This window comes from Diorhabda sublineata, chromosome 3, assembly GCF_026230105.1.
Source record: "Diorhabda sublineata isolate icDioSubl1.1 chromosome 3, icDioSubl1.1, whole genome shotgun sequence".
NCBI lineage: Eukaryota > Metazoa > Arthropoda > Insecta > Coleoptera > Chrysomelidae > Diorhabda > Diorhabda sublineata.
In genome coordinates, this window is record NC_079476.1 from 27211848 (window position 1) to 27233801 (window position 21954).

Here is a 21954-nt window from a genome sequence, read left to right on the forward strand (position 1 = left end):
ATCAACTCGCTATTGAAAGTTATAAAGCTGGTTGCATAACTATTAGTTATCTATTTTAGAATTTATGAATGAAAACAAATCGATTAATACAAATTTAGAATAAGTATAATGGGAATAATTCCAGTGAGAATAAAAAATTAGACCACAAATAGTCGTTCATGATTTAAAATATTCAGTGTTTTACATTTGTGTAAATACTTGACAACCTTCCTTTAAACTAGCACGTGACCGTTATTAATCTAGTTGCGTAACTAATAGTTATCTATTTTAGAATTTATGAATCTTAAAAAATATCGATTAATACAAATCTAAAGTAAGCATTATAGGATTAATTCCAGTGAAAATAAAAAATCAGACCACATTCATGACTTATTACGTTTGTGTAGATACTTGACACCTTCCTTTAAATCTGCGGGTTACCGTTGTTAAACTATTAGTTATGTAATTTAAAATCTGATGAATCAATTTAGAAAATACGTCAATCAATACCAATCACAAACATTTCTGGACAATATGTCAAAACATTTAGGGTGTTTGTTGTTTAAGTATTTCTGTATATCGTTTCTCTGAATTTGCTTTAAGAGAAAAAGTTGTAAAGATGGTTGCATAATCTATCATTTTTTGTATGTTGTTTTGCATAACTATTCATTTAAAGAAGGAAGTTTTATTAGGTTTTAAATAAAACTAAATATTTCTGTGAATTTTTTATTTTGAAAATTGACAAACGTGTGCTTATTTGCTCTGCCGGCATACAAAAATTAATATTTTCCAATTTTCAACATACAATATAATTTTTTAAAACTAACACGACATATATTTTCATCATTTCAATGATGAATAAATCATTTATCTAACAGTTTTATATAAAATAAATTGGTTAAGATATTGTTTAGCAAATAAATATCAAAATTGTTTTAAATGATAATTTGTATCAATTCACTATTTACGAAAATGATGCAGTTTATAAAAATAAAAAATATAATGTGTGATCACGCAAAATACCAATAATGATTTATGATAATGATTACGGAAATAGCTATAAAAGCAATTTAAATGGAAAATTACAAAAAAAGCACATGGAAAAAAAATAAACCGATTGAGATCAAATTGTATACAGAGGTGACGACGAAAAAAGCTCTGCGAAAGTGGACCTTCAGGAAGATATTTATCTCATCTACAGAGTGGCTAAAAAGAATGGATGAAAAAAATTCGAGGAAAATGATGGACGGGCGGAAATTATCGTTTTTATCGTAATTAGTAAATGAATTTGTAAATAAAAATGAGATATTTGAATCAATTTTGGTTAACTAACTGATTATATAGAAATATCAATAATTTCTCGTTTTAATTTTTTTTTCAGTAACAAAACATTTTGTTTGTTTTTAGTAACTTTTCTCAACAATGATTTTTCTTGTTTTTATGAATATATTTTTGATAATTCGTGATAACAATAAGAAAATATAAATTTCAAATAACTTTTTGTCTAATATTTTAAGAGTTACTCTTATTTGTGAAACTGATAGCAGTCCTGAGCTTCTTTCGAATTTTCGGTGACGTCCATTTATTAGAACCATAATTCACCCTATTCAAGTTACTAGATGGAATTCCTTCGTCTACATCGTCAGCTTCAGTCTTTATTTCCATTTTCTACAATCGGCAGAAAAAAAAATATAGAGACGTAATTATTAAGAAACGTCGATTAGCTCAATCGTAGTTTTGGTATATTGATCATTTTATATCCTTTACCTGTACGATGAGACGTAAAAATTGTTGTTGCCTCTCCAATGTTTTTGTAATTTCCCTCAATTTTTTCTTAGTTTTGTCCAATTCGGCAACTATGTAATCATCTGTATTGTCCATTGCTATATCAACTGCACCTAAAAACATTTTTTTAGCAACAACACATCGTCGAGTTGTTTGTTTCATGAATTTTATTTTTTCGCGATAAAATTGAAAGTCTTACCATCATCTGAAAATGGACAACCGAACCATTTCCTTAAAATTAAGTCTAATACACCACCTTTGCCTTTGCATTCATTAGGATATTCAACTAATTCCATCTTATCGACTTTCTCCAGCAAAAACGTCGGAAGTTTACGCTCCAATTCGGTATGTAAAACAACCTAAAAAACAACAAATATTTCGATATTATTTAATAATTAAATCATTCTAGATTTATGAATTTAGCTTAGAGCTTTAGCTTAGAATTTAGCATTAGATTTTGTACATTTACAAAGTAAAAATTTTGATAATAAAATGATCGTTACCTGCATAGCTAATCTCTTGAGTTGAGCGTTTCTTCTGACAGATTCTATATCTCCAACAGCTAAACCAATGAGAAGATTCATCAACAAAATAGGCATTAGAACCATGAATAAACCCAAAATGAAAAAAGCTGGAATCGGAAAGGGTAAAAAAGATCGATCTTGCCCGTCGTTGGTTAAATAATACGGTTTAACGTAAGTACCGAGAAAATCTATTTCCCCCAACATCATAGAAAACGTTCTAACTAACGACATAGGAATTGTCTTAAAAGAAAGATGTTCACCCTAAAAATAACAATCGCGGTTAGTAAATACTCACTATATCTTTAATAATAACCTACCTTTGATAATAATATGTAGAAAGCTAAACCAAAAGCTATAATCAATATCGAAAATACCATTAATACTTTGATTAGCGTCTGTAAAATTTCTAAAAACATGACCACGTATATTCCAACTTGATCGAATCTCTGTAATAACAACAACAAATTGAACCAACTCAAAAATACGGTCAACGAAGCGCTGGAAAATTGCAAATCAAACATGGTTTCGGTACCACGAAATATCGGTAAAACCATAACGAGAGCCGAAACGTACAATAACCACGTTACCAAATTCATGGGGTCCATACAATAGAAAAATTTCTGCTGGTACAATTGAAGAGCTTCTCTGAATATATTAATACCAATGTAGACTATTATACCCAAGGCACAGATATACATCATCGGACTGATATGGATATGTCGTAGTATACGTAATTTACTCATCATCACGTATTCCTAAAAATATATAGAATCTATAATGATTCCTGTTTGAGAAAAAAATATTTCAACTACCTCATGGGTTATATTTGTAACGTTGAAATCGATATTAGCTTGAGGGGGTTCCTGTTGAATCAATTGAGAAGAAAAAGCCGTGATGAAAGCTAAAAACACGCTATAAAAAGTGATGTTGGCTAGATGAAAGTATTTCCCGTACGAATTCCATTTCATTTGTAAATATTTTTGACTCAAAGGATGAGCCAATAATTCGACTCTACCGTGAATCACCATCGCCTACAAATAACAAAACATTAAAAACAGCAAAAAATTGCTTCTTATACAGTTTCCTTATAAATTTTATTTATATAAAAAATAGTTTGATTCGTTCTTCTTCGTTGCTCTCGTTAATTTATTTTGATTTAGGAATATAGAAAACTGTAAATCAAGTTTTCAAATTATTCATTTATGAAGCGGATTTAATAAATTTAGATTGAAATGTGAATTCGCAGGACTAAACTGCATTGGATTATTTAGAAAAAACTTACATTTAAAGCCGGTAAAGGTTCCCTTTTAGCATTTTTGTCATCTTCCAAAGACGAAGCAGGCAATTGAAGACTGGAAAAACTGTATTTGATCTACAAATATAAATATATATTCAAATTTTTTAAACATATTTATGTTACGTACTTGAACTCACATAAAAGGATTTGGAATCTTTTTTGCAATTCGGTTTCGTGATGCATTTATCTTGAACGGCTTCGAAAACTCGTGGCATTGACGCTATTAGAGCCAAAGTTACATAAGGATGTTTATTGGATTTTAAGCTTAAAATTTCTTGTGCCCTGAAACAAATTCAAACATGAGCTATTGGAAGCTGTAGTCCTGAATTATCATTATTTTTAAATGTACCGGATGTCCCAATAAGAATATCTCGGAAAACGTTTATAGTACAGCTTCGGGAAAAAAAATTTATAACAAAAGTGACCTCGACAAAAACCTGGAAATTATTTACAGAGTTGTAGGTCTTCTCCTAGAGGGCGTAGTTAAATACCATAAACTATAAAATGAATAATTTACAAATTTTGGCTGATTACGATGCATTTAAACTATGACTATTTTTGAAAAATGTTGAATGGAAACATGCAGTTTTAATTGAGGAATATAAAAGTAGACCAAATTAGCAACAGGATAGCGAAAACCGCATGTCGATATCTTTTTCGTATTACGAGATATCTTAAGAAATGTGTGAATTTTAAGAATTTTCCTTTAAACAGAAATTACTCCGATTTGACTGAACGGATTTTTTTTACCATTTCTTAGGATATGTCGCAATACGAAAAAGATATCGACATGCGGTTTTCGCTATTCTGTTGCTAATTTGGTCTACTTTTATATTCCTCAATTAAAACTGCATGTTTCCATTCAACATTTTTCAAATTATAGGTTTTACATTGGTTGAAAGGGGCTCTCTTCAAAAAGACTAAGTTTACATAGATAGGTTAAGTAGAACTGGACTTACAGGCGTTTTCATAATAAAGTTCCCGCTTCCCCCCATCTCTAATTTGAAGAGATAAACTAAAACTTGTAAAATCAAATATACGCTGAATTTCTTAAAGAATACGATAATCATAGTTTAGATGCATCTTAATTAGGCAAAATTTGTAAAATATTCATTTTATAATTTTTTGTATTCAATTGCGGTGGACCTACAAGTCTGTAAATAATTTCCAGGTTTTTTTCGAGGTCACTTTTGTCATAAATTTTGTTTTTCCGAAGCTGTACTATAAACGGTTCCCGAGATATGACCGAGAGCCATTCTTACTGGGACACCCGGTACGTACCCCGTTTATATTTCCTTTTTTGTCCCCCCTTACTTTAATCACGTCTCCGTAACAGAAATTTTTTTTAAAAAAAGCGAAAAATCACAAAATTTGGGAAAACATTTAATTGAATTTTACTAAATAATAACAAAAAATGATTACCATTTTAAAACAAAAATCTGTTACAATTCATATGAAATAAATAAATTCAGAAACAGAAAAAACAGTTATTCGATTCCTATCATCTTCTGCAGCATAATTTTTGGAGTTTACTCCTTAAGAATCGATTTGCATATATAAGGGGCCCGGTATGAGAAAAATGTGAGGAGTAAAATCTATCGATGAATGACCTCGTTACGTTTTTGGTGCGCACCGTATGATGCGCAACTTTCTAATTTGTCAGTGTCGACATACTTATATTGCTGTCATTGTGAAGTTTTATTATCATTGTGTTCCGCTAAAGCGAACTGAAAGTATTTTCAAATAACTATGGCAGAAAGAGGTGTAGATGATATTGCCGGAACATCTAACAAACACGTGGTTGCAAGGTACGTTATAATTCATGTATTATATGTATGAGCATGTGCAATTTGTATTTATTAAATATTTTAATAATTATCGATGTAGTTCATATAAATATATATTTGAAAATAACACATAAAATTAGATAATCAACCCAATATGAATTATCGAGCGCATCCACATAAAATGGAAAATTTCTAACCTAACCAAAAATTAATTTTTTTGTGGATGTCTATATATTCTTTTAAATATTAACAACTGTAGTCAATAATTGGATAATATTATCAGAAAAATCGACAATATTTTTTCATTATAATAATGTTTTTATATAATTTTCTTCCGAAAAGTTATTTTTTAGCTTATTTAAATAATTTTCATGTACTATTTATTATTGTATGTAAAAGATTTAGTGACATAATTATCTTTTTATAACCATTTTTGTTAATTATTAAGATAATATTATATTTTAAATAAAAAATTAATCATAATAATTTAAAAAAAATGTTTATAAAAACCTTTTTTCATCAAGTCGGTTAAAATTTTTATAATTATGCATTTATAAATTTTCTAATTTTTTTTATATTTTTTGACTAGGAAAAAATCTAAACCTCCAAAAACTCCAGCCGAGAGACAGCGAGCTTACAGATTAAAAAAAATTAATGAAGGAAGCCCAAAATATTCTGGCAATCAACCAATCTTTTTTAAGTTAAATAAACTCTTTTTGCCTCTGGTTAGACTATCGAACTTAAGGAGTAAACTCCAGTCGTGCGTCGGAGCTGACACACACATTTTTTTTTTTTTTTTCGTAATTCGGTTGTCGATAAGTTTGTTGAAATCAAAACGTTTTCTTACCTGTCTTCGTGAGTAACCATAGCTAAAGCTGCTTCGGGAAACTTATAATAGATGGCGTAATCTATGGCCGTCATTTCCGAGTGATTATATAATAGTTTACAACCCACTGAAAGCAAAAAGGCAATCGCGTTTGGTTGATTCTCTACGGTAGCTAAATGTAGTGCAGTATTCTGAAAGATGAAACAATTTCAGTAACTATACAGATTAATATATTTTTTGTTAAAAATTATTGAACTCACCCCGTCTTTGTCGGTTTGATCGAGTAAATGGGAATGTACAGATAGTAGCAATTCAATCGTCTGAGTGAATCCGTTCATGGCTGCCAAGTGCAATGGGTTCCTGCCGTTGTGGTCCCTGGGGACAGATATAGATATAATTGAAAGAGTTTATGTCGTGCTGTATGTATGTCAATACCGAATTGCTATTTACCATAAAGATATCTAAGATATTCGTTTCATAGATATTGAATTAAAATCGATAAACGACGTATAATAATAATATATGAAATTTTTTATGGTAATTTTATATTTAGGCGGTCCCCTCGTTTTTTGGCTCTAGCAAATCGAAAAATCATCCGATTTCGATGAATTTTTTTTTAAAATCTTTTTTAATCTACACAAAAAAAGAACATTTTGGAAAAAAATGTTTGTTTATTCATTTTTATCTCTAACAGACAACCTTAGTATGATACCATTTTTTTAATGGTGAAAATTTTCAATTTTTTAAAAATTAACTTTTAATATTGTACATTTGATTACAATAAGTGATTTAAAGAATAATTTTGTTAATGTAATTTTAATTATTACTTAATAAAAAAAGTACAAACGATTATATGTGAGAAAAAGTCAAAAATTGTTATTTTTAATTGTAAAAACATGATAAATCAACATTTTTGTATACATTATTTTCAATTTGTTCGTTTTTTTTTGTAGATTATAGAAAAAAATATAACAACTTCATTTGATTATTTGTAAAAAAGTTATCAACAATTATACGTGAATAAGTGCGTTTTCAAGAACATTTAAAGCCCTGAAACCAATATAAGTTTTAATTTTTTTCTAATACTATATATTTTTTTCGTAAATCCGTCGTAAAAACGAAGATTTAAAAAAAAATTCATCGAAATCGGATGATTTTTCTATGTTATAGAGCCCCAAAAAAACGAGGGGACCGGAAAAGTATAAAATCCCCTTTTTTAAATATAAAAAATATTAAGAAGAGAAAAAACGTATCATAAATTAGTTTCCCAATATAATTTTCTGCGTTACGCCTCTGTTTTATGATTTTGTTCATTAGGAGAATAATTAGAAAGGGGCTTAAGAGCCGGTATGACGTGTAGCCAGAATACTAAGTTGAACAATTTACTAGGATTATAAAGTAATACGCAGAGAATGCTAAATTGAATCAGCCCTAACACGATACAAATCAACCTTGAATTTGATATGATTTTTATTCAGAAACTAGGAGAAATAATAATTTAATATCCCAGCGCTTTCACCATAATTTCAAAAATAGACGAATTGATTCAGTTTTTTAATTTTTAGTATAAATAGGCCAAACTAAATAATAATTTGAAGGATTTGTACTACTCAGTTTTATTTACGAAATATGAAGTAGGAAGAAACATTGTTAAAATGAAGAAATATTCACATTTCTTAACGTTTTTTCAAACTATAATAAACCCACAAGGTTTTGTTTTTGATAAATAATCAAACTCAGTATGATTGCTACTTTTCACATTAGTATTTTTGTGTTATAATTGGCATTTAAGACAAATTTTTCGAGTATACCTGTACTTGGACATTATTTAACAAGAAAAAATCGTTCAAATTGAGAAAAAGCTATTATCCAGAGATTAATATTTCCTTCAATACGAGGTCTGGCTATTAAAAACGAGACTTCGCGCTTAGATGAAGCCCTAGACGGGTAAGATAAAAAACGAGTAGTGCATTTGTATTAAACGAACGTATTTCTTCGAAAACCATGTGTGACGAAAAACAGAAGCAACGTATCAATCTCAAATTTCTCGTTAAATTAAAAAAAATTCCAACTGAATGCTATACATTGATGCAATCTCTACTCTTCTCTATCTCGTGCGCGTGTTTTTGAGTGGTGTAAGAGCTTTAGTGATGTGACACAAAACGAATCAAAATTCTAGATGATGTTGATAGTTTTTTTCGACTTTAACGGTATCGTGATGACTAAATGGGTTCCAGACGGTCAGACTGTCAGTTTTGACAACACTGCGAGAACGAGTTCGTAAAAAACGACCCGATTTTGCACGCACCTGCCGATAACGCGCTATCTGTAGCAGATTTGGCACTGTGCGCCTTTAAAAGGGACCCGATTTGAGTCGATGGAAACGGTAAAGCCAAAAACAGCAGAGTTCCTCACCAAAGAAGACTTCCAGCACTGCTTAGATCGATGGAAAAACGTATGGAAAGGTGTGTGGCTTTTTTCGTAACCGGTCTCGTCCTTTAATAGACAAACCTCGTATTTCTACTGTTGATACATGACGAAAAATGATTGTAGTTATATTTCATTTCCATTTAGAATGCTCCGAATCGCAGTAATGCAATAAAAATGCAAATATTCTTGGTTTTCGGTAATAGGCAGTGACGAGTGAACCGTGTCGGCAGCCTTTGTTTTACAAATTTGTAGAATAAATTGTGTATTTTCCCTAATTAGACGCAATATTTTCCACTATTTCAGCTCTCGGAAAGCGTTAAGATAAAAACGTAAACGTAAATATCACAGTTAAAAAATTAGTATAGTTAGATTGGATAAATTAACTGATACTATTTGTGTGTATTACCTGTGCAATAATGCTCCTCTGTTGAGTAGAAGTTGAACAACTTTTGTGTGCCCTTGTTGAGAAGCTATATGTAATGGGGTTAATCCACCGCCGTCGCTTTCGTTGATTATAAAAGTGCCTTTTTCTGAATCTAACAGTTGTTTAACGGTGTTGTATCGGCCATACCTTACGTAAAAAGAAATTCAAATCAACGTTCTTAATATAATTCAACAATTAACGTTCATACATTGTAGAATCTCATCAATAGTTATATTTCACTAAATTAAAATCTAAAATATCAAAAAGCAAAAGAAGTAATATTATATATCAAGTGCCCTGTACTAATTGTGACGCTGTCTACATAGGGCAGACATCTCAGTATTTACAAAATAGACTGAAAGATCGTCAATACGATAAAAAAGATAAATCTGTTCTAGTTCTAAATAAATATTTACTAACCTGGCAGCGAAATGTAAGGGACTCTCATTGTTATTGTTCTTCAGATTAATGCAAGCTCCTAGATGAATAAGATTTTCCAAACTTCTAATATGCCCTTCTCTACTGGCGTAATGTAAAGGAGAACAACCGTTGATGTCCTTTTCGTTTAGAAGTTGAAGAAGGCTTTCTTTAGATTTCGACTTTGGAAACAAAAAAATCGATTATCATTAATTATGTTGTCTAACAAAATTAAACATATAATAGGAAGTAAATTTATTACTAAAAAAGATAAAGCAAGCGCTTGACATTGTGTACGTAATAAGATAATAAAAGTTGGTATGTGTCTTAATATTTGTTAAATTTTTCTCGTAATTTGACTTTCTATTGCGAATACGTCTGGACTTTTGTTCCAAATAATTTACCGTATCACAAACTACTCAGAAACAAGCAATTTACAGAGGATTTCAACTCTCATTTTGTGGTGTATCACATGTGACAACTAAATAACCTAAAAGTATCGGCGGTCTTTTTAATTTTATCCGCTGAAATAAACTTTTTTTTATCCTTTAAATATATATATTCGAATGGCTAAAAAATTATATAATTTACATTTAGGGCTGCTGGAAGAATAACCCTCTTCAAGTTTTTAGTTAATTGACACAGTTTCTCACTCATAATCAAACCATCGCCTGCGTCTACCGAACTAGTCACATTGAAACAATATTTCATTGATTTATAAACAATACATAAAAGTTGCTAAATTAAACGTTAACAACAGTCATTGAGCGTCCAGTATTGCCACACATACACTTATATAACAGCTCTGCAGAGGAGTAATTCCAACAAACCGAATAACCGATAGATCGAATAAAAGACATGTTCATATAAAACAAAAACTTTATTACCAAAAGATAGGGTTACTTTTCGACATAATCACCGAAGAGTTACCGCAAATGTAGCCTAGTATCAATAGAGGACAAAATAGACCTCGAAACTTCTGGTAATTCCGTAGACAAAGCAGTAATGCTGAATCTGCAGTTTTCTTTAACCATTCTGTCAACTCGTTGAACCAGGTCAACTGAAACGACAGATTTGCAGCCTTGGTCCCTTTCATCAAGCAAATCAATACGGCCATCTTTAAACTTTCGATATCATTCACTCATGAAATTTCTCCCACATACACACGACTCATTCTTCGATGGATTTATGCGGTACTATGGACTTCAGCTTGTAGAAAACGAATCATACTTCGCAATTGACATTTGGCGAGAGCATCAATCATGTCGGACATGTTAACATGGCTGTAGCACAACGCCGACTGACGCCTGGAGGTAAACAGTGGAGGAGTGTGTAATGCGAGAGCTGATTTAATTTGTAATTAAGGAAATTCACTATGGCTCCTATAAGAACTCATGTTAAAGATGGGAATTTTAAACTCGAATTATTTTAGATTTTGATCGATAACACATACTCTAAATTATAAAAAAATAATAATATGTTTCGACATTAAGCGCGGGAGCCTCCTTAATAGAGCAAAGAAGAGAAGAAAGCGAATCAAAGTAAATTTAAAGGAATCATGCAAGTTAAACGTTTAACTATGTTTTGTTAATTAATTAATTATATAATTAATTATATTATATATTAATTAATTAATTATATTAATTACAAATAATAAAATGGTATTTTTAATTGAAATTAGTGAATTAAAAAATTTCGAAATAAATTTGAACTCACCGTGTTTTCAAAATAAAAACATGCTTATTCAGTGTCGATATACATCTAGATAAATACTTACCTATAATCTAATTTACTTGTGTGAAAAAAATTGTCGTAATTGCCATAAATAATATTCAAAATGGCAAAATTATATTCAGTGTAGTACTACTCAAATTTCTAATAGCTAAAATGAAAAATAAAATGAAGCTACAAGTTTAGTGTTTACCTCACTTACTTCGGTTGCGAATTTTTCTAATCGCCCTCCATTCATAACCACCAAATGAAGCACGTTCCTTCTATTGACATCTTTGATGTTTATATCTGCACCCAATCTAAATGAAATCAATCAACTTATAACTGAAATTCGAATATGTGAACACCAAGGAGAAATAAGTAACTTTTTATCGAGAGAATTGTATGAGGTAGATACTAACCTAATCAAAGTATGTACCGTTCTCCATCCACCTCTAAGAGCGGCTAGTAGCATTGGAGATCTTCTTTCCTTATCCATAACGTTGATATCTGCGCCTTCTTGTATTAGATATTCAACAATTTCCGGATGGTCGAACATAGCGGCGCAATGGAGCGGCGTCATTTTTTGGACGTCGCAAGATTGTAGACAAGCCATTTTCTCTTCGGGTTGCATCTTGAACATTAATTTAACTATTTCGGTGGCACCTTGAGCGCAAGCTAAATGAACGGGCGTTGAAAGGTCTTGTTGTTGGATGGAAATTTTAGCACCGGATCTAGTAAACGAAAATATAAAAATTGTAAAAATTTTTATAACAATAATTTCGATAATATCTTACTTTATACATAATTCTACAGCTTTGATATCACCTCCGTGGACAGCTGAATGGAGTGGAACGTTACCTTCGGAATCGTAAAACGAGATCATTTCCTGTCTACTGCATCCTCTAGATTCACCCCATTGTAGAAAGACTTCTAGAGTTTTTGAAGAAGCGTTCTTGGCAGCTTCGTGAATGGGATAATAGCCGTTGTTACAAGGTATCTTCGGACAAGCGCCAAATTCTGAAATCTAATAAACGCCGATTTTCAGTAATAATATTCACATTTTTTTATTTATTTGGAATTCACGAACGAGTTTTATGGGAAAAATAAGGAAGATAAAATCTTTTATCTCAGACAGGAAAAGATGTCCCGATAAAAAATGGTTTATCAAAATTTTCTGTCGATTAGTGATAAAACATTTCCTATTTGTCCCTAAAATTATTGATACTCTTTATAATATAGATTAAATAATACGTTTTGGAAAAAAGATAATAAATATTGACTAAAGTTGCATTTTTTTGTATAAAATTTTATATCAATTCGAAACTAAACAATGTACAATGCTTATACGAAACAAGTAACGATTTTTTAAAAAAAAATAAGCAAAATAAAATATTTTTCCTCATAGAGCATGATAGTTATCGATTTACTCGTCAATGAAAGTAGAAATAAAATAATAAAATAGAAATAAAATTATTTAATTGTGCGATAAAAATAATTCTAATCAATTTCTTTCAAGAGAAAGTCTCAACAAGTTTCAACTAAATAACGAAAATTTCTAAAAACTTTTTCGTATTTTGAATAAACTGAAACACTACCAACTTTTTTCACCAGCTAATTCATGAAATTTCCACATTCTGCGGATACGAGATTATCGTATTTTACTTTTCCATCGTCGTTCTATGCAGTATACATAAAAATTCATTATCTCTAATTTTCTTTTCCAGATTTCGAAACGAATTTTTAACGGCATAGCACTTAGAAACTGACTTTATTCAAATAGAAAATCCAAGGATGTTTATAGGTATGTAATAATATGACTTACTAAAATTCTGGCACATTCTTCATGATCGTAAATAGCGGCGATGTGCAGCGCCGATCTGCCATGTTCGCCTCCTTGTTGGATGTTGATTTTTTCTTTATGTCGACTCATCACTTCCAATACCTTCACCTTATTAAGTTCCGTCACCAGGTGGATAGCAGCTTGATTTTTTTCGTTTAAAATATCAGTTTTCACACCTCTGGAATTAACAAAAATAATTACAAATAAAATTTAAAGACATTGAAGAAAATATATTCGAATACGTTGTTTGTTACTTACTTAGCTAACAAAAAATCAACGGCGTCCAACGATTCGTGTTCAACAGCTATGTGCAGAGGTGTATTGTTTGCATAATCCAAAATGTTCAAGTCTGTAATTAGAAGATAAATATTTTAATTCAATATTTAGAATTTTTAATTTTTGTTGTCATACAAGTGCTATTTGAGTTATTTACAGATACTTGAAATATTCTTCTTGTTAAAAAAATGGATTGAAATCGCCAACATTTTCGTGCGATGATTTTCTATGACTCCCGGCGTTTCATTGGCTTTTAGAATTCAATCCTGGACACACTTCGCTACAGGACGAATTGCGTAAAGGTCGTCCAAAATCGGCTGTTGTGTATACATTCAAAATTTGGCTGTCAAAAAGATTTGCTCTGTATGGGTATTTCAAGACGAGCCAAATCCAACAGAAGTTGTTCGCTCAAGAAGCACTTCAAAGCAAGTGGTCACCTGTTTTTTCGAAATAACTGAACATGTTGTTATCGTTCCGTAGAAATGTCAATCCTGAATGGAACACCAAAATTTGTTTGCTAGAAGTGTTGGAAAAACCAGGGAAATCAAGCATTATCCAACAAGATAATGTGAGATCTTATACATTAGTTCAACGTTTTTGAACAGTCAAAACATCGAATTTTCTACATATGAATAAGCGGTTGAAGCGTTCAAATCACATGTTTTGAAGGTACCTCAATCAAATATTTGTTTTTATTTGTCTAGCTCAACACTTGATTGAGTAGCAACCCTGGTATTATCAATATAAACATAGTTAGATTTATCAAGAAGTAGGATTGAAATCATTCGACCCTAGATTGTATGTATTTCAAACAAGACTTTGCGAAAAAAAACATTGTTAATAATAAGGTTGTTATTTTCAATGAAATATTTTTTATGAAGCGTTATTTCCTTCCTGTATAAATATATAAGTAAATATCTGGAGCTCACGAATTATTTTCAGTAATCCTTAGAGACGAACGTGTACAATTCAGAAAGTGGATAACGCGTCAGTTACCAGTCGTGCTTTTTTAGTTTCTCCTTTGCACTTGAGTTTTATTTTTATTTCTAAATAAAGTCGTAGTTTTCAGATGGTACTTAATTTTAAATATTATTGTGTTAGCGTCCATATGATCTATCTAATCTAATATTTCTTTTAAAACTTCAAAGATGGTTTTAGATTAGATTTCTTGTCATTTGGGAATCGGGGGTAGTCACATATTAATTAAGATAGTTACGTAAAAGCCTAAATAGAAATATTCTTTTGGTATAGAAATATGTACCCACAAGAAAGAGTTCATGGAGAAGGAAAATCCAAAAGAAACACCAAACAGTCTCTACAGAATTTTAACGCTTTGATTTCTAAGAAATATTTACTAGTTTCGCCTTCAGTAATTATGTTTCTTTATTTTATTTTATAAATTTTTTTATATTTAAATCGACCAGCTGTTTGTATATTTCTTAATGTTGAAATGTTTCATATCAAGGGAGAGTCCAATAAATTGGAATTTGGATGATTGAAAGAATAGAAGGTTCTATAATATGTCCACTTTCAATGGTGGCTGAAGCCTCTGGAAATTACAAAAAATCCCCGACGTGTTTTCCTACCCAAATATTTTCTGGTTCTATTGAGCACACGACTACACCAACACTCGCAATTAAATTATCTGACACGCGTTTCGATAACCAAGTTATCGTCTTCAGAGACTGAAGGTGAACTGGTTAATCTTCAGACAGTGTAATTGTGAGTGTTGGCTTTGTGTAAACAGTGTGTTCAGTATGAATATCAACAACGGTTCCAGAAATTCCAACTTAGTTTTCTTAACCTTTGTAAAGCTAGAAGATCTAACTAACCTCCTCCTTGTTCTAGGATAAATTGTAGAATATTGACTCTGTTTCTGGCAGCAGCTTGATGAGCGGGTGTTCTTCCACGGCTGTCTTGTATAACCAGACGAGTAGGATCGTCATAGTAAAGCCGTTGGAAAATATCTAAATTACCACTCTCGGCCGCCTGTAATTAGAAGAACTTATTTATATACAAAAAAGAGGAGCCGCAATAATTTTTCTCGTTAAAAATTCGAGTTCTTTCCAGCTGGCATAACATCTCATTAAAAATGTGAACGATGAAAAAAAGTTTTTAACTGACAGTGGTGTTTTTTAAATGACTGAAAATACTTTACCGTAACAACCTCACTGACATCCTCTGGGGTCATTCTTCTTGGTGAGAACAATACTTTAGTCCATTGTTTATAAGCCCTTATTGACCCATTGATGGCCATGGCTTTTTTGGTAAGTTTATATCCCAGTTTGATGAATTCTTTTAACCGGTTCAACACAAAAACTTTCAAATACGTTATTTTTTAAATGAAATAATTTTTTTTTAGTTCTAATCCTTCAAATATTTTAATTTTGTTTCGTGAAACTCGCGAAAGATACTTCATAACATACACCAGACAAGCTATTATCAAAAATAATTAATGTTCTTCAATATATACTTCTTTCGTGTGAATGTTAATAGAAAATAGATCTTTTGCGGGATAAGCAAATTCGTATACCGAAAATGGATTATTGTTGAAAGAATATCGTGACTGTGCGTCAAATTGAATTATACTCAGTATCTCTAACTATGAATATTAATATACAATCTTGTTTCATAGCAGTATTGGGAAATTGCATGCTTTCAACCACGTGTACCTTCAATTTCATACATATATCCATTATATTTTAATAGCTAATCGCATTACTTACATAATAAGTAAATTAAACAACACGCGTTACATCTTAATTTATATAAAATGCGTTTAATATGAAAATTTTATTTGTATGATCGGTGAAAGACTTTAGGTACGTTCGATTGAAATATGGATAAGAAATTAGAGTGATTGGCGAAGATTGAAACCATATTTTCAAGAAGACATGGTACTATTCAGATATACAGTATTATTTGATGTAAAAGTAAAAATCAAAAATAATACAAAGAGAGATAAGAATTATAAAGAAAGAGGCTTGTATGACAACGTAATGGAATATTAACAATTAAACTATGACTGTATTAGTGTCATAATGAACTTAGGACAATGATTAGGCAAGATAAACACATACTTTTAAAAGAGATGATATGGGAAATTGGAATGCTTTGATTACGTAATACAGATTAATCATCCATAAAGAAGATCGCATTTAGACATACGAAATTGAGAGCACTGAAAATTAATAATCAATAAATTTCCTCATAAAGTCTGTCTTGAAAGACTAATCTTTCTTTTGGTAAGCACAGTGGTGAAGAGAAATTTCATCCGACATTTCATCAATCACAGTCGCAAAAATAAACATAATCTTGGTTTTAATATTTTTGCATTTATTTTTCTCGAAACATCAGTTTATATTCTCTCTCAAATGGCACTTTGATTCGTTTGAATAATCCTCCAGTTTCATTTCAAAATTATAATCTTCTCATAATAAGTTCCCACGCATTTTCTGAATCACACTGGGGATTAATTTTCTTAGAAAACTAGTTTTTTATCATATTAATTATGACATTTTTAAATATTTGATTTTAAAGTAAACTTTGATTATAACACGTAATTTAAATTTTATTTTAATTTAATTGATCGTTGATTACAATTTTTAAATGAACTTTTGTTTTTTAAAATTATAAGATAATATATTTAGGGAATTTTATTTCAAATAGTTTTTCCAAAAATAAAGTAAATTTTGTTAAAAATATTTAAAATTGCATTTTGTAAAACTTACGAAAACTTCATAACTTTGGTTAAAAATTTTAATATCATTAAAAATAATTTATTCAAATTACGTATATAAATATGGTTAAAAATTTATGGTAGAAATTGGTTGACGAACTTAGAAACTCACGTCGCGATATCAACTGAATAGCCGGAGCTTCCGAATAATCTGCTTGGCCGTATTTACCGTACCTCATACGCCGAATCTGAATGAAGATTTTTCTCGAACATCAAAAGTTTTTGATGATGTTGGGAAAGCAGTAAAACCGTGCATTTTTTTTTATTTCTGGCATATAAAATAATAAAAACCTATAACGAACTACTTTTTATATAAAGTCTTTATAGGATAAGAAATAATTATATATTTATTATTATTATTTATTTTTTATTAATAATATTAATTTTTCTTTCAACCGTCTGCTTTATTGATGCAATTATTAGATTTTTTTGCGTAACATTTATTTCTTTTATACTTAGGGTGATTAGTATTGCAAAATATTGATTTTTTTATAATAAACTTTTTTTAATAAAAGAAACTTTAGTATTATTTATAACGTTACTTACTACTGAAAGTATAAAAGCATAACTTTTCCTCAAATGGATCAATTAATAACTTTTTCAAATTTCAGTCATACCCGAGCAGTTTTCGATGTTTTCAGAATTTTTTAAGAAAAATTAGTACAAACCGAAAGTCATTCAAAGTAAACAAGATATTTTTTTTTCACTAAAAGTATATTACTACGTTTGAAGTATTCATCATAATTTATTCTGCAATTTTCCCAGAATATAGAAAAATAAAACTTTCGGCAACAGCGCGTTAATGCAACTCAATATTTTCGGATATAAGGAAAAATCAATTGTTAAATTTTCCACTTTTGAAAATTATATTTCAGTTTTTAAACTAGAAGTTGCTTTTTGATAAATTTAATTGGATTTGTTTGGTTTTAATTCCACGTCTTTTTTAAATATGGTTCAACATATGCAATTAAGGTTTTATACAAATTTTCCAATTATACGGTATCGCGTATTTAAATTTATATCGATTGTAATGTCTCGTGTCGATATATGGCGAATTAAATGTAATTTTTTTCAATTCTATGTAGAAATTATTAAATGATAATATCTAGTGGATTAGATAAAAATTTGTTTTCGTGTTCAAGATATTGATCAATAGGTTAAATTGTTCTATGGACACCACCATAAATGTACGAGAGACCTTCTACAATATTTCCAATAGATTTTCAAATATTTTCATTAGTTTTAGCGAAAATGGTTATCTTTAACTTAACTGGTTAACTTTTCAAATCATTATATAATAAATTTATTTATAAAAATTATTGGTTTTCAATTATTCGTACATTTTTTTGTATATGAGAAACAATTTTACAAAACGAAAACTTTTGTATATCCTGAGAGAATCATATTTTTTTAAAAAAATTCTAGTCTAAACTATTAACTAAATTTCAGTAGAATTTCACCATGGTTCATATCTACAACAGTCACGAGAAATATACGTACCGTCTTATTTTTTGATAATTTTTTTATACGAGATAAGTTCAAAGAACTAAATGCCAAACTAAGAAAAACACGGTTCATCTCTCTCTAGGATAGTTCGAAAAAAACGCTTTTCTACGACCGTGCGTCTTAACCCACTTTCCCGCACGCATTTTAGTTTTGAAAGTAAAATTATGCAAATTTGGACCTTATTAGATAGTTTTTTACTTCGGATGTTATAACTATTGTTATTACGGGTAAATAAATATTTACGAAATAGTCCATCGAATAAAATTTAAACCTTTACTAGCTTTTTGCAGCATTTTTAATTTTTTGAAAGTATAAAATAATAAACTATGTATATTCTTCAAAGGAGTGTCACAAAACAACTATCAAACCACCTGGGTTTGCTATCAGTTGCTATGATAACCCAGGCGTGTAATTCTTACTAAAACTTCAAAGTTATTCAAAACGTCTTGGAAGTGACCGAATAAGTACAATCTTCTTCTAAATTAAACCACATTAAACCGAATCCGATACAATAATATTAATGGATTCCTCCGACGAAGAACTTCCCGAAGCCATTTTGAAGGCTGCAAATGAAACTAATTCCGAACTGTTACCTGCCAAATCCAGACTAAGGTATGAGAAGCAATACGACCATTTTGTCACATGGTATAAGGAAAAAGGGGCTAAACTTATAAGGAAGAGGTATTTCTGGCGTATTTTTCAGACCTAAGTAAGGTTTTCAAATCTAATACATTATGATCGCGCTATTCGATGGTAAAAAGTTTAGTAAATATAAAACAAAATTTGGAAATAGGAAACTTCCATAAGCTAACGTCGTTTCTTAAACAAAAAAATATTGGTTTTCGAGCACAGAAAGTTTTTACCAAAGAAGATATATCCAGGGTTATGCTAGCTCCCGATGAGGTATACCTGATGATTAAAGTGAGTACCATTTTTGCACTGGCTGGCTCTCTCCGCAGATCCGAGCTTGTAAATATCACTGTCGACGACATTCAAGATAAAGACAACCTAATTGTTGTGAAAATTTCTGATTCGAAAAATCATTCGTCAAGATCATTTGTTTTCTCTGAAGAAATAAATGATGGAACCTATTTGACGCTGTACAGAAAGTACACAGATTTACGACCACCTACCACTCCACACCGCCGATTTTTTATCCATTATAAGAATGGAAAATGCTCAGTTCAATGCATTGGCGTAAACACTTTTGGTAAGATGCCAGCAGAGATTCGGAACGTTATACAGGACACAGTTTCAGACGTTCTTTGGCAACGTTCCTAGCAGACTCCGGCTAAGAAATAACCAACCTAAAGCATCTCGATGGCTGGAAGTCTACTACTGTCGCTGAGGGCTATTTGGAGGACTCCGAGAATCAGAAGAAAAAATATCAAATCAAATTCTCTGTACTACAAATGACGTAAAGCCGTTGCCGTCACCGTCATCGTCATCTTTATGCGAACTGCAACCGATGCCATCCTCATCGACGTCATCTACCTTCCAGTTGAAACCAAATAATTCCACTGGACCGGCAATTCTTACTAGTCTACAGAATGCAACAAATTGTGTTCTTAATATTAATATTGATAATAATTAGTAGTTTTTTGTATATACGGTCATAGAAAAAATAATGTTCATAACTCATGAGTAAAGTGTCTTTGCCGCACTTGACCGCTTGCCCGGGATAACTGCAGTCACTTTCCGCACTTGTTAGGAAAATAACTATTTTGTGATTTCGAAAGTCCATTACCATTCCAAAGTTGCAGTTCTTTACGTAGAATTCAGTAAAAATTAAAAAAAATATAAATTATCATTTTTAGTAGGCGCATGTTGCTCGAAGTTTGAAAAAAAATTTAAATCGCTTAATATTTTATTTTAAAACTTTTTGTTTGTCCAATGGTAATAAAATAATATTTTGTGACATATTTCTTTAAAAATACGTTTTTAGTTGGTGGACAATGCCTAAATGTGTTTTAAAAAACATATTTTCTGTCAAAAAAGTCCAAAGTATTTAATATGGGACATAAATTTCTAAAAGAAACTCAGAATTCCAGTATTTTCCGAAAAAATAAGTCACTGCAATATTTGGCATCGCTGGAGCATATCGTAGAGAAGAAGCGCCAAAAATTGAATACTGAAGGAGAAGTAAGTTCAAAAACTGACAACGAAAGAAGTTTTGTTATTAGATGTGAGGTTGAAGAAGGCTAAAATTTGATTTATACCTTAAATACACGAAATTACGTTCCAGTCATATTCCACATAAACGTTTTTTTTTTATTAATTACCGAAATGAAAAGTGCACAGTCCAAGCTATTGGTGTAAACACGTTTGCTAAAATTCCGTATGAAATTGCAAAATTTCTGAATTTGGATAATCCTGAGCTATACACAGGTCACTGCTTCAGGTGACCAACCGCAACACTTCTTGTAGATATTGGAGAAGATATACTAGAGCTCAAACGACACGGCTGATGGAAATAGTCGATTTAGAGACATCACTTGCAAACAAACTCAATATTGCAAAACAAATATTTCAAGATAAAAAAAATGACAATGTACAGATACCAATTACTACTACATTTAGAGAAGTCACAGATCAAGAAGTACAATTAAAAAATAATTCACTGAGAATTATTAATAGTGGTCTGGTTTGACATGAAATTACTTACTAGTGGCAGCATTGTTTGATCATTGATCCTGTGATTCAGAGGATTGCGTTTTTTGTCTTTACGAAAGTTTATTGTTAGCAATGGCGTTAAATGACAGAATCCATGTTGGGCAGTTAACTTTTCGAACATTGCTAAAAGCTAGAAAGCAAGATTCGAAAAGAGAATAAGTGCCTAACAGACCATCAATTTTGCTGCCTCAGATTATATTGAGCTTATCGACTAGTCTCAGTGCAAACTTTCATCTCCTCCAACAATTAACAATGTGTCAAATGAGAGTTTAGAACAACTAATTTGTTTTTCCTGAGCTAGAGCTGATGAAATTTCCTTGCAATACACAAAATGTGGAATGAATAATAAAACTGGTGACAGAGTATTGTACAAGGTTTGTTTCTGTAAAGAAAACAGAAATGGTTTCATAAGATTAACAATGCTTTGATCAACTATCTAGCTCTAAACAGGTTTGTTTCTCACCCGACATTCCAGAATGATATAACTTACTCTTAATATTCTGAAGGGACTTTGCGAAATGTGGCAAACACCATCCGCGGGCTTTTCTGAAGCATTACTGGGCCTATGTCCTGCTCCATGATCTGTCGATAACGTATTCTGTAATCCTCCAGTACTTCCTACAGCACCCTTTAATCCTATTTTCAATTTTAACGATTGGAACGACGATAAAATCCATGTCTAAAAAACAGATTCCTCGGTTGATTATTTCAAGTATTGAGTATTTTCTAAATAGTATA

The 21954-nt window shown here is 30.8% G+C and overlaps 1 protein-coding gene across 1 annotated transcript; it reads right to left on the reverse strand.

Moving 5' to 3' along the window:
* Positions 1 to 691: 691 nt before the first annotated feature.
* LOC130441236 (transient receptor potential cation channel subfamily A member 1) lies at positions 692 to 21844 on the reverse strand. The gene is made up of 19 exons (XM_056774822.1): positions 21707 to 21844; positions 15131 to 15287; positions 13281 to 13371; positions 13005 to 13200; positions 11977 to 12206; positions 11602 to 11913; positions 11394 to 11499; positions 9473 to 9651; positions 9035 to 9199; positions 6459 to 6573; positions 6220 to 6389; positions 3723 to 3867; positions 3571 to 3660; positions 3101 to 3319; positions 2606 to 3043; positions 2268 to 2549; positions 1964 to 2123; positions 1747 to 1877; positions 692 to 1647 (listed from the first exon to the last, which is right to left on the reverse strand). The coding sequence occupies exons 4-19, from the start codon at positions 13110 to 13112 to the stop codon at positions 1492 to 1494; spliced, it is 3006 nt and encodes a 1001-aa protein (XP_056630800.1). The 5' UTR covers positions 13113 to 13200; positions 13281 to 13371; positions 15131 to 15287; positions 21707 to 21844; the 3' UTR covers positions 692 to 1491.
* Between the last annotated feature and the right edge of the window lie 110 nt (positions 21845 to 21954).

Coding starts and splice junctions, on each gene's coding strand:
- LOC130441236 (XM_056774822.1), bottom strand. CDS start 13,112: ATGAGTCGACATAAAGAAAAAATCAACATCCAACAAGGAGGCGAACAT. Junction 9,652..11,393: donor TCGCAACCGAAGTAAGTGAG/GTAAACACTAAA, acceptor TTGTTTCCAAAG/TCGAAATCTAAAGAAAGCCT. Junction 1,878..1,963: donor TTGTCCATTTTCAGATGATG/GTAAGACTTTCA, acceptor AAATGTTTTTAG/GTGCAGTTGATATAGCAATG.